General features: G+C 38.8%; 1 protein-coding gene across 1 annotated transcript in view; it reads left to right on the forward strand.

Annotated features, from left to right (window-relative positions):
* Positions 1-13129, forward strand: part of PLBD1 (phospholipase B domain containing 1) — a 55755-nt gene that overhangs the window by 29161 nt on the left and 13465 nt on the right. The window contains exon 6 of the mRNA XM_087442716.1: positions 76-220. Within this exon, the coding sequence (XP_087298842.1) occupies positions 76-220 (145 nt within the window). The remainder of the gene's footprint in view (positions 1-75; positions 221-13129) is intronic.

A 13129-nucleotide genomic window follows, 5' to 3' on the forward strand; every position in this document is an offset into this window, starting at 1 on the left:
ATCCCTGTACGCTTCCTACCCTTGTAGTCAGTTATCTATGTATCTCTGTGTAATTCACTATGATTCTGGCTATAGGTTCTTCCTGGATTTGAGAACATCTTTTTTGCTCACTCAAGCTGGTACACGTATGCAGCCATGCTCAGGATATATAAACACTGGGACTTCAATATCATAGATAAAGACACCATCAGTAGTCGCCTCTCTTTCAGCAGTTACCCAGGTAACTAAATTTAGAGGGACATCTGAGTACTCTGAGTACCATTTCAGGATAAAACCTTGATGATTCATAGTAACTGGAATGGGAGAAGAAATATTTCGTGGCTGGTATATGTTAATGAAAATTACTTTTCAGAATTCTTTTTGAAGAAATATAGCTCCAATGCTTTTATTTGATAGAATGGTATAAACTAAGTTAATAGAGTTGCCAAAACCTCACTTCAACAAATGCCAACTGGGCATTTATTAAGTACAAGGCAATTTCCTAGGCTCTGTGGTGGAAGCAAAGATGAGCGAGACAGATCCTGCTCTCAGTATCTCCTTGAGGGCCTGTCTCTGTTTCTCTTATTCGTGGCAATATCCACAGTACTTAACCTAGTGTGTGGCACCTAGTACTTAAATTTTTGGTGAATGAATGGGTGAATGAATGAATGAATGTTACACTAACAAGGTAAGTACAATACAGATAATAATAATAGTATTACTGGATCCTGTGTATGCTACAAAAGAAGTGTAAGAAATGTCATAAGCATTCAAAAGAGGGAGAACTCACATCTGATTGTTGGAGGAAGAGAAGAGAGGTTGACATTTGATATGAACCATGAATGATGACTAGAATTTGAACAGGTAGAGATGGATGGAAAGGACAGTCTCTGTAGAGCAGGGCTTGCAAACTCCTATGCCTAAAGGAGATAGGCGGATGATGTAAATGAAGAAAGGGGGGCTGGTATAAGAAAATAGAAGTGGAAACAATTGTCTCAAACACATGACCTATTGAAAGGGGGCCAACTGCCCAGCTCCCACTGACGGTTGTCACCCTGCAATGTGAGATCAGTGTTTCCAAATCTTCAAGTTCTCAAGATAGAAGTATGGATTTAAAAAACAAAACCCACTGTGTGAACCCAGCAAAGCATGTCTGCTACCTGGAATTGCCCTTTTAATTGCAGATTTGCAATCTCAAGGGGAAAATTCTTACCAAACATCTAAAAGTCCAATATAGATGCAATGTGGACACTTTTGACCTTTAATTACATATTTGTAACTTACGGGGTGGTTATGCCAACCACCTGTCATATCTACCTTTGTCAAAGTATTATTGCCTCTTCTGGTATTATTGCTTCTGATAATATTAGCACCACCCTATCAGGAATTCTGACCAGGGGTGTAACTCGATATTTTTCTGTCCTTGTGACCTGATCCTTCCTTTGAGACCACGTTGATTTCATCTTTGTCATAGTTTGCTTAGTTGTTTTAGTATTGACGGGGACTGGGGACTCCTCTCTCCAAGTTAGACTGTGCTTTGATTCTTTTGTGTTGCTTTAGACTGATATTTAAGGATGGCAAGAAACTGAGAACCATCAAATATTCGAATTTTTGCTCTTATTTGCAATAAAATGCAATATTCAGATGTTACATTCACTGCTTTGAAATCTCTGGAGAATGATGTTCTTTCATAGTCTTAACAGTCTTGATAAGGTAGAGATGGGGAAGGATATGGAGGGATTCCTATGAAACTTATGACCCTGTTAACATTTGCATATATATCCTTCCAGAATAGATAGATACATACATAATAGAGATTTTTAGAACAATTAAACTGAGAGAAAACAAAAGACTTTTGTTACCCCCAAGGTGTGTGTTTGTTTTTTATTTTGGCGAGGAAGGTTAGCCGTGAGCTAACATCTGTTGCCAATCCTCTTTTTGCTGAGGAAGATGGACCCTAGGCTAATGTCCGTGCCCATCTTCCCCTAGTTTATATGTGGGATGCCTGCCACAGCGTGGCTTGATGAGTGGTGCGTAGGCCTGTGCCCGGGATCCAAATCTCTGAACCCCAGGCCGCTGAAGCAGAGTACATGAACTTAACCACTATGCCACCTGGCAGGCCCCCACAAGGTGTTTTTATAGGAACCAGTGGTGCACTGTGGTTTGTATTTTCTCTAACTGGAGAGCTTTGTTCTCAACAGCAAACATGAAGAGCATGTAGAATCTTATTTATATTACAAAGAATTGTTTGATTAAGGGATCAGCCACATTGGGTTGATACAGTAGATATGGAACTAAGCTTTGCCATGAACCTCATACCATGTGCGCCGTTGATCCCAGAACAAAGCTGGGTGGCTTGTTTGTTTTTCTTTGGTGGAGGAGTGCCATAGTAGATTGAGTGGATTAGGAGTGTGGTGTTAGTTTTGTATTGAAGGGGACAGGACCTGGAGGCTCTTTATGGTATGGACCAGGATATTAAGAATTGCTGAGTCAGAACAGATAGATCAAGGGGCCGGCCCTGTGGCATAGTGGTTAAGTGCGCGCGCTCTGCTGCTAGTGGTCCTGTTAGGATCCCGGGTGCGCACGAGACACCGCTTGTCAGGCCGTGCTGTGGCGGCATCCCATATAAAGTAGAGGAAGATAGGCACAGATGTTAGCCCAGGGCCAATCTTCCTCAGCAAAAAGAGGAGGATTGGCATGGTTGTTAGCTCAGGGCTGATCTTCCTCACAAAAAAAAAAACCAGACAGATCAAGTCATGAAACATTCATACCTTGGTGGAGACACATGTTAAAGTTAAAGATAAAGATAACTGGGATGGTACAGACACCATCACTCTAAAGATACCAATAACTCTGAAGATCTCATATGCACTTATCCATACTTTTACAATACATCATGACCCTCCTGCCAACCGTAGAGGTGACATGTCATGAAAAATCCCAAAGCTTCTAGACACAATGACATTTTTTTTGCGGTTTCCAAAAAGGAAAATGGTAGATCTTTGACAGCTGCTAAACGTTTCTTCAACATATGAAGTCCAACTATTTTGCTTTGGTGAGCCTCAGTTTTCTTATCTGTAAAATGAGGCTAATATAATGCTTACTTCATAAAGCTGTAAACGTTATGTAATTTATTTATTCAGCAACAATTTTCCGTTAATTGTGCTAAGCAAACTATTTACAATGGAGAACAGGACAGATACAATCTCTATTCTAACAAAATTTGCATTCTGGGAAAAAGTAGAGACAAATAAAAAAGCAATGATAAAGTGTGATTTGTGTAATAATAGGAAAGACTAGTTTGGGGATGTTGAGATAACTTTTAAGAGAAAGTAAAATTTAATTTGAGGCACAAAAGACAAGTATAAATTAGCCAGACTAATGGGGAAAATGGGGTTGTGGAATGTTCCACGTGGGACAAACAGCACGTGTAAGGGCCTGCAGGCAAAGAGAAAATGTGGAGAAGGCCAGAGAGAGGAAATGAAGGGCAACGCAAACTATTAAAGTGACAAGTGGTAGTAACATTAATAGATTTACATTTTAGAATTATCTGGTCTATGAGAAGAGGAGGACAAGAGAGGCTGCTGACAGAACATTTAGAAGGCTGATAGAATAATCCAGGTGACTCAACCCATATAATGTTTTGTAGATGGTCAATCAATGTACAGATGGAAGATTGATATCCATCTTCAAGAAGAAAACAAAATGTCAAAAATAACTGCTGAATTACTAGCACATCATGACCTTTTGTGTGCTCCTGTTGTCCTAGCCAGAATCCCTGAGGGATAATTACCTAATAAGAATGGTCAGAAGGGCACTCCCCAAATTCTGCTCCAGCGCGGGAGAATGGAAGGAACAATAGTAATCCTTCACGGTACATTCATCACTATTACTAAAGCCTCACCCAGCACACCCAGACTTATCTCAGCCAGCCTCATGCTCTGAGTTCACCAGAGCCCCAGCTGACTCCATAAAAATAGAGGTGATTGTGTCAAGGAAACAAATTAATATAGAAACCCCCATCTGAATCTAGAAAGGATTTAAGGTAGCTTAAATGGCTTAGTATTTTTAAAACTTGTTTTAAAAAACAGAATAGGAATTTCCTTCACTGTTGGGGAAATTATTTCACCTGAAGATGTGCTAACATGAAATGTCCTGAGAAAGTCAAAGGTATACCAGGCACTGATAACCTCAGTACCACCTTTAAGCCCAGGCGAGTGAGGTTCCATCTTTGAAGTGCCTTCCTTGAAATTTCCTAAATCCCCCTCCAACACCCTGAGACCAGCCAGGCTAAAAGTACTGGGGCACCCTGGCCTGTGTCCGAAGTGGATCTGATTTAGGAAGCACCTTTCTAGAAATTTTCTAAATATTCTTTCAGTGCCCCAGACCAGCCAGCATGGCTGAGGTGTCCAGGTGGAACCAAGCTCAGATAGGATCTCCCTTTCTGAGGAGCTCTTCCCCTCTACCCACACCTACACATGTGTTCAACAAGACGCCATGAGAAGCCCTGGGACTCAAGCCTATGGGCTGGTCCCGGTGAGCAGAACCTTTCTGCTGGCTTTCAGAGTATAGTTTTGGCGTGATTGAGTTCACAGTATGTTGGTAACATGATGAGTTTGGGCGACCATCGTGTGAGACACAGCATGAGTTTAGGGCTGTAGGCTACCAAAGGTCACGCTTACCCTTGGGCTTAAGCATGTATATGGGCCTCTGCTTTTGTCTGTGTTCTCACTGCAGTGCCACCTCCCTTCTACAGCACCCGAGGGCAGCAGGGGAAGTGACAATGAACTTTACTTTGTGTGCTCCACTGCTGGCCCCTGTGGCGGTCACCTCACCCCACTGCAGGCTCTGCACCATGTGTTTGGCAGTCCTCTGGAGGGATTGGGCCTGGTCCCTACAAGGGCTTTTGAGAAGCTTGCTCCACAGCACAAACGGGTCTTTGCAACAGAGCTAATGCCTTCAGTTGATGAGATGGCGTCCCACTCTTACGGGTCAGTCTTAAACTGGATGGATATTCCTTGTGCGATTGGGACTACTTTTCTGGCCCTGCCCATGGGCTTCTCACCTATCTTGCCCACTGGTGGGAGTGTGTGGAAGGGAAGGGTGTAATCAGCATGGAAAGAGATCACATTCTAGGAATGCAATGATTACAGCCTAAGGAGTCCAAGAGAAGACATAGCTGGAAAATATGTCGGGCAGGCCCTGTGGTGTAGCGGTTAAGTGCACACGCTCCGCTGCTGGCGGCCCCGGGTTCTGATGCCAGGCGTGCACCAATGTGCCGCTTGTCAAGCCGTGCTGTGGCAGTGTCCCACATAAAGTGGAGGAAGATGGGCACAGATGTTAGCCCAGGGCCAGTCTTCCTCAGCGAAAAAAGAGGAGGATTGGCATGGATGTTAGCTCAGGGCTGATCTTCCTCACACACACACACAAAAAATATGTTGATCTAGTTCTATGCTATAAAATTCTGAATGTAACTTTAATGACCATAAAATGAATTATCATTCACATTTTTCTTAACACTCTGGATAAGACTTGCGTTTGTGGTCATCATTAACAAATCACAGTAACGATCTTTGAGAGAGCCATTAGAAGCCAATATACACAGGTGGCATGATAGATATTACAGAGTCATTAAGTTAATGGTGTTAGGGAACTGCAGAGGCAAAGAAGTCTATGTTGTTTCAGTACAAACGGGTTACAAAGAATCATGGTTTTGTAAGTAGTAGCAGTATTGGTACCTTTTTCTTGTGGGGGAAGATATAAAATTACCCAGGAACAATGCACTTGATAATAAAGAATATAAAGAGATGGTACCTGGGCACTATGAAGAATCTTCACATGCACTGATTGGACAATAGACAAATACATTAGTACCTTTCTCTGCCCATTATTCTTAATCTTCACTGATAAATCACATGGTTATGTGATGTGCTTCACATGGGCCCATGAATTTTGTAATATGGTATACTTCTTAATCAAATTGCTTTTATAGGCAGGGGCCTGTAAAACAGACTTGCCTGAGGCTCTGGCAAGGTGGCCCTGGATAACCTTATTCTAGAATCTTTCCATCCCTAACAAGAAGGATTTTAAATAGCCTGTTGCTCTATTTTACCTAACAACTGATAAGGCTAAGGAAGATAAAAGCCCTGCACTAGCCCTCCCCAGGATACTGTACACAGCCAAGTGTTGATTTTGGCTATGCAAGTCAAGAACCCAGGAAGTAAGACAGAGAGAGAAATCTCATAGGGAATGATGGCATTGCAAAGGTAGCTGATACCACCGCATGGAAGACCTCAGCACAAAAGTCTGCAGATTTCAATTGCATTGAATCTTTACATCAGTTCAGAGGAAATCAGTATGTCAATAATACTGAGTCTTCCAATCCATGAGTATAGCATCTCTATTTAGGTCTTCTTTAATTTGAGCAATGTTTCGTAGTTTTCCATATATGGGTCTTACATTCCTTTAATTAATTGGAATTCTAGACAATTTTTGATACTACTATAATCAGAATTGATTTTTTATTCCTTTTTTCAATAGTTCATTGCTTGTATATATGCATTAGTTATCTATTGCTACATAACAAATTACCCCCAAAATTAGTGGCTTGAAATAACAATGACAATTTAGTATCTCATAGTTTCTGTGGATCAGGAATTTAGATAGGGCACAGTGAAAATGGCTTCTCTCTACCTCAGTGTATCTGGGGCTTCAGCTGGAAGACTCAAAGACTGAGGGGCTAAAATCTCTGATAGCTTAACTGAAGCTGGAGGATACACTTCCAAGGTGATTCACTTACAGGGTTGACAAGGCGGTGCTGGCAAATTGCTTTCCCTCCACTTGGGCCCCTCCATAGGACTGCTGGAGTATCCTCATGACAAGGTGCCTGGCATCCCTCAGACCAAGTGAATCAAAAGAACACAGCAGAAATAGCAATGCCTATTATGACCTAGTCTCAGAAGTCATACACTGTCACTTCCATCACATTCTATTCATTAGAAGCATATTATTACGATCAGCCCACATTCAAAGAAAGGAAATTGGAATTTATCTTTTAAAGGAAAGAGTCTCAAATAATTTGTGGAAATTTAAAAACCACCACAATATAGAAATATGATTTTTTTTTGTATATTTACTTTTTATCCTAAGACCTTTCTAAATTCATGTATCAGTTCTAATAGCTTTTCCGTAGATTTCTTGGGATTTTTCTATATACATAATTGTGCCGTCTCTACATAAAGACAGTTTTACTTCTTCCTTCCCTTGTTGGTCTCTGTTTTCTTGCATGATTGCACTGGATAAGACCTCCAGGACAATGTAGACTAGAAGGGCATGAAAATCCTTGCCTACTTCCTGATCTTAAGGGAAAAGTATTGTCTTTTTCCATTAAGTATGATGTTAGTTGTAGGTTTTTTGCCCATATCCTTTATAAGGTTTAAGAAGGTCCCTTCGCTTTCTACTTTGCTTAATGTTTTTTATCATGAATGAATGTTGCATTTTGTGAAATTCTTGCTCAGCTTCTATTAAAATGGTCATATGATTTTTCTCCTTTATTGATATGGTGAATTCCATTGATTGATTTTCAGATGTTAAACCAACTTGGCATTCCTGGGATAAACTTAGCCATAATATATTATTCTTTTCATTTATTTTTTATTCAACTTACTAATAGTTTGTTAAGGATTTTTTCATCTATATTCCTGAGATATATTGGTCTGTGCTTTCCTTTTCTTGTAATAGTCTGCTTTCAGGGTAAGCTTGTCCTTATAATCTGACTTTGGAATTATTTTTTTCTTCTATGTTTTCTGAAAGTGTTTGTGTAGGACTGGTATTATTCTTTTCTTTATGTGTTTAATAGAATTCATTGCTTAAGCCGTCTAGACTTGGAGTTTTATTTGTTGGAAAGTTTTTAATTATGAATTCAATTTCTTTCATTGATATAGGACTACTCAAGTTTTCTAATACTTCTTGAGTCAGTTTTGAAAATTGGTATCTTTCAAGGAATTTGTCTATTTTTTCTAAGTTATTGTGTTGATTGACATAAAGTTATTTATAATATTTTTATTAACCTTTTAATGTCTGTAGGATCTGTAGTTAAGTCCCTTTAATCATTTCATGATAAAATATCTTTTTTTTTTTTTTAAAGATTTTATTTATTTTATTTTTTCCCCCCAAAGCCCCAGTAGATAGTTGTATGTCATAGCTGCACATCCTTCTAGTTGCTGTATGTGGGACTCGGCCTCAGGATGGACGGAGAAGTGGTGCCTCGATGCGCACCCGGGATCCGAACCCGGGCCACCAGCATTGCAGCGTGCACACTTAACCACCAAGCCTCAGGGCCGGCCCCAAATATCTTTTTTCTTGATCAGTGTGGCTAGAGGTGTATCAATTTTACTGATATTTTCCAATAACCAGATTTTATTTTCATGGATTTGTTTCCTATTGTTTGTCCATTTTTCTTCCTCATTGGTTTCCATTCTTATCTCTATCATCTTCTTCTATTTACTTTGCATTTAATCAGCGGTTTTTTTTAGCTTCTTAAGGTAGAATCTCAAATAATTGATTTTGATCTTTCTTCCTTTCTACTATAAGAAAATAAAACTATAAATTTCTCTCTAAGCACTCCTTTCAGTGAATCTGACAATTTTTGGTATATTTTGTTTCCACTTTCATTCAATTTAGAATAGTTTCTAATTTCTCACATGATTTCTTTAATCTGTGACTTATTTGGAAGTGTATTGTTTAGTTTCCAAAAATTTGGAGACTTTCCAGATATCTTTCAGGTTTTTTATTTATTTTTAATTCTGTTGTGATCAGGGAACAACTCTGTATAATTTCAAATTTTTATAAAGTTTATTGATAGCTGTTTTATGGCCCAGCATGGGGTCTATCTAAGTGAATGATCCATATGCAGTAGAAAAGAATGTGAATTCTGGTATTTCTGAGTGTAGCATTCTATAAATGTCAATTAAGTCAAGTTAGTTGATAGTGTGGTTCACATCTTCCATATGCTTATTGATTTTCTGTCTACTTTTCTACCAGTTACTGAGAGGAATATTTACATCTCCAACTATAACGTATTATCATTGTCATACCCTTTTATCATTATGAAATATCCCTCTTTGTCTCTAGTAAAACCCCTTGTCTTAAAATCTGTAATGTCTTATATTAATAAATCCACTCCAGTTTTCTTCTCCTTACTGTTTGCATCTTTACGTTTTCTATATATTTACTTCCAATCTATTTGTCTTTGTATTTAATGCTCTGTATATAGCAAATAGTTGGATCTTTTTTTTACATCAAGCCTGACAAACTCTGACTTTTGATGGGAGTATTGGGTCCATTTACATTTAATGTTAATATTTATATATGTGGATTTAGGTCTGCCATCTTGTTATTTTTTTCTTTATAATCATCTCTGTTTTGTTTCTCTGTTCCTCTCTTCCTGTCTTCTTTTGTTTTAAAAAATATTTCATTAGTATTTTAACAAAATATTTCATATTTTAGTACTCCAGTTGGCTTTCTAGCTATGATTCTTTGCATTGTTTTTTTGTAGTTGCACTAAAAATTGTAGTATGCATCTTTAACTCATCACAATTTACATAAATTAAATATTTTATTGTATCAGATAAAAAATAGGAATCTTACATTGGTAATAATCACATTTAGTGCCCACCAATCTTTGTGTTATTGTTGCAATATGTTACATCTATATATGGTATAAACCCACTGATATAGTGTCATAATTTTTATTTAAACATGTATGTCTTTTAAAGAAGTTAAATCAAGTAATATATATATATTTTTAAAGATAACATATATATTATATATAATGTGTATAATATGTATATTATATATATAACTTCCTCCCTGTATTCAGATTTTTATCTTTCACTTTGTAATATGCTAGCTCTGATTTTCTTTGTATTTATTCTCTTTGGGGTTTGTTGAGTTTATAAGATCTGTAAATTAATGTTTTTCATCAAATTTAAGAATTTTTCAGCACTTATAGCTTCAAATATTTTTTCCACCTCTTTATCTCTCTCCTCTGTTTCTGGGACTCCAATTACTTGTATGTCAGAGTGCTTAATGTTATTCCACAGGTCTTTAGGACGTTGTTCATTTTTCTTCAGTCTTTTTTTTCTCTCTAGTCTTCAAATTGGATTATTTCCATGGATCTATTTCAAGTTTACTGATTCTTTCTTCTGCCATCTCAAATTTACTGTTGAATCCATCCAGTGAACTTTTCGTTTCAATTGTTGTACTTTTCAGGTCTAGAATTTCCATTTTATTCTTTCTTTAGTTTCTAGCTCTCTGTTAATATTCCCTCAGGTAACTTTTAATACTGTATTTTCCCTTTCTGAACTGTTTGAAGTTTTTGTCTGCTAAATCTGATACCTTAGCCTACTTGGGTACAGTTTCTAGTGACTTTTTTAGGTATGGGTCACATTTTCCTGTTTCCTTTCATGTCTAATAATTTTTGGTTGAAAATTGGACATTGAAGATGTAGTACATTACAATGACTCCAGAATTTGTTTTTCTGAGAATTGTTAGTGTTTTGTTATAGTAGGTATTTACTTCACTTGTATTCAAACTTCAGAGTATATCTCCCTAGCAGTGTGCAGCAGCTGATGTCTTTGCTCCATGTTTTTTACTTCTAGCTGCTCCTTTTTCATCCTGGCCCCCTGGAGATTTTCCCTGCACCTGTGTAGTTTGGTAGACAGCCCAGGATTTTGGCAAAGATTAACTCAGACTTTAGAGCTAACTCTCTCTGTGATTTGCTTGTTTCCAAGGTTTCTTCCAACTCCGAATTTTGCCCTTTGACAGTTTGAGCAGTCTGAGCTGTATATGAGTTGGGGAACACCCTCTGTCAAAGTTGCAGCAAACTCACATACCTCACCAGGAACAATTCTGTCTTACAAGGGTAAATCTCTCACTTCTTTGTTTTTGCCCCTGGCTCCCTGGCATCTCTCACACTCTTGCATAGTTAGTGGTCAGCCAGGGAAGTGGGCAGAGTTTATATTCAGATTTTGGATCTTTGCTTTTCTGTAGATCTCTGTTGCTTCCAAAACTTTCCCCGTAAATTCTCAGCTGTTCTGCAGCCCTGAACTCTTACATCTGCCATCTCAAGTCATTATGGCTGCAGTTTTCCACCTCCAGAGCTGGGGGTAGGGGTAGGGAGTGCACTCAAACAAAAAAGCCACGTATTCATATTGTTAACTTATGCTACCAGTGTTCAGTTTCTCTCTGCCTTTGGTCATTTTCTAGTATCTACAAATTAGTTGTTTTAAATAATTTTATATAGTGTTTATCATTTTTATTTGTGGGAGAAATCATTCAGTTTCTTTGTGCTGCCGTTTTTGGAATACTCACCCTTGGTATGAGCATTTTTATTGCCTTTTAATACATTTTACCCAAATGCTTTCCATACTAACAAAAGATATCACAAGAGCTCTTCCTAGAAGTCTTCACTAACCTTCAGGATGAGTAACCTATCCTTCCTTTGAGCTTCCCTGGAACCCTGTGCATAATTTCGTCAGAGCCCATATTTCATATTCATGTCCAGGTCCTCAGGGCCAGCACAGAGCCTTGCACATTGTAACCATTGAATAAATATTTATGGTGACAAGGAAGAAAAAAAGGAGGGAAGGAAGGAAGAGAAAAAAAAAATGGGAAGAAAAAAAGGAAAGGAAGGAGACAGGCAGACAGATAGGGATGACCCACTCTGATGTGGACATGGTGGGAACTGCAGGGAGAAAGAGAGGGAAACGCAGTGAAAGTTGGAGATGAGGACTGCCCAAGAGATCATTGTCTCTATCATGACCTCATTGTTCTCTCTTTATACTGCCTTCCCTTTTATACCCTTGATTTGAAAATAAGAGTCCAAGACTTTCAGGAATTGTTATCGAGGCATTTCAGATGCAAACCTGTATGTTCAGCACAGGAGTTGGACCTTGAAGCTAACCCTTTGTAGCCACCCTGATTATAAATGACATGAATGGGACCTAACTAGTTTTATGGGAATTAGGTAGCACCCAAGTTTTAAATAAGTTACTATAAATTTGTTGTGCCCATCTTGTTATTGAAATTAAAAAAAACAACTAATATTTGTTTAGTTCCTACTTATGAGCCTGGCACTGTGACTGACAGTATGCTGAACATTTGGCATGTAGGATGTCATTTCATTTTCATAAAAACCTAATAAGAAGGTTATTGTATCTGCATTTTTCAAATACAGAAACAGGCTCAGAGAAGTTAAATAGCATGCTCAAAATCATGCCACTCAGGGGCCAGCCCGGTGGCATAGTGGTTAAGTTTGCATGTTCTGCTTCAGAGGCCTGGGATACGCCAGTTCGGATCCTGGCACGGACCTACTCATCGTTCATCAAGCCATGCTGAGGCGGTGTCCCACATAGGAGAGCTACAAGTCTACAACCATGATACACAACTATGTGCTGGGGCTTTGGGGAGAAAAAAGAAAAAGAGGAAGATCTTAGCACAGGGCCAACCCTCCTCAAACACACACATATACATACACACACACACACACACGCAAAATCATGCCACTCAGAGGTTAGGGACTGGGGTTCAAACACAATATATCTGACTATAAATATCCTATTTTTTTCCAGAAATGATTCAGTTTGCAATTCAGTTAAATGGTTAAAAGAGAAAGAGCTGTGAACTTAAAGGGGCTCCTGGCATGCCAGGTGGGTGGAGCTTTTGTGTGGGAGCAAAAGCTGGAAGCTATTCAAAGTGTTTGAATTGAGGATTCCAGTAATGATGATCCCTATGAGGCTGAGGCTTCAGGCTTAATTACCAGTAAGTGAGGCTTTCTGGAATGCACTTAGTGTATTTCACCAAGCATGCATGTGCTCATACTTTGCATTACATCCAGGCATCCCATCGCCTCCCCCACACACGTATACACACCCCTTAAACTTAAAATTTCCTGTAGTGTTTGCTAAAAATGCAGATTCCAAAGTGCCATCCATAGACATTCTTATTCAGTTGATCTGGGCTGGAGCCTTTGTAACAAGCATCCTGGGTGATTCTAACATACTGGGTCCAAGCCCATCCATTGACAGCCCTCCTGGTCTGAGTAGCAAAGACTTGCTCAGCCTTTTCCTGTTTGAAGTTCAAATACTTG

Source organism: Ceratotherium simum, chromosome 17 (assembly GCF_057802395.1).
Source record: "Ceratotherium simum simum isolate JZ-2026a chromosome 17, ASM5780239v1, whole genome shotgun sequence".
Lineage (NCBI taxonomy): Eukaryota > Metazoa > Chordata > Mammalia > Perissodactyla > Rhinocerotidae > Ceratotherium > Ceratotherium simum.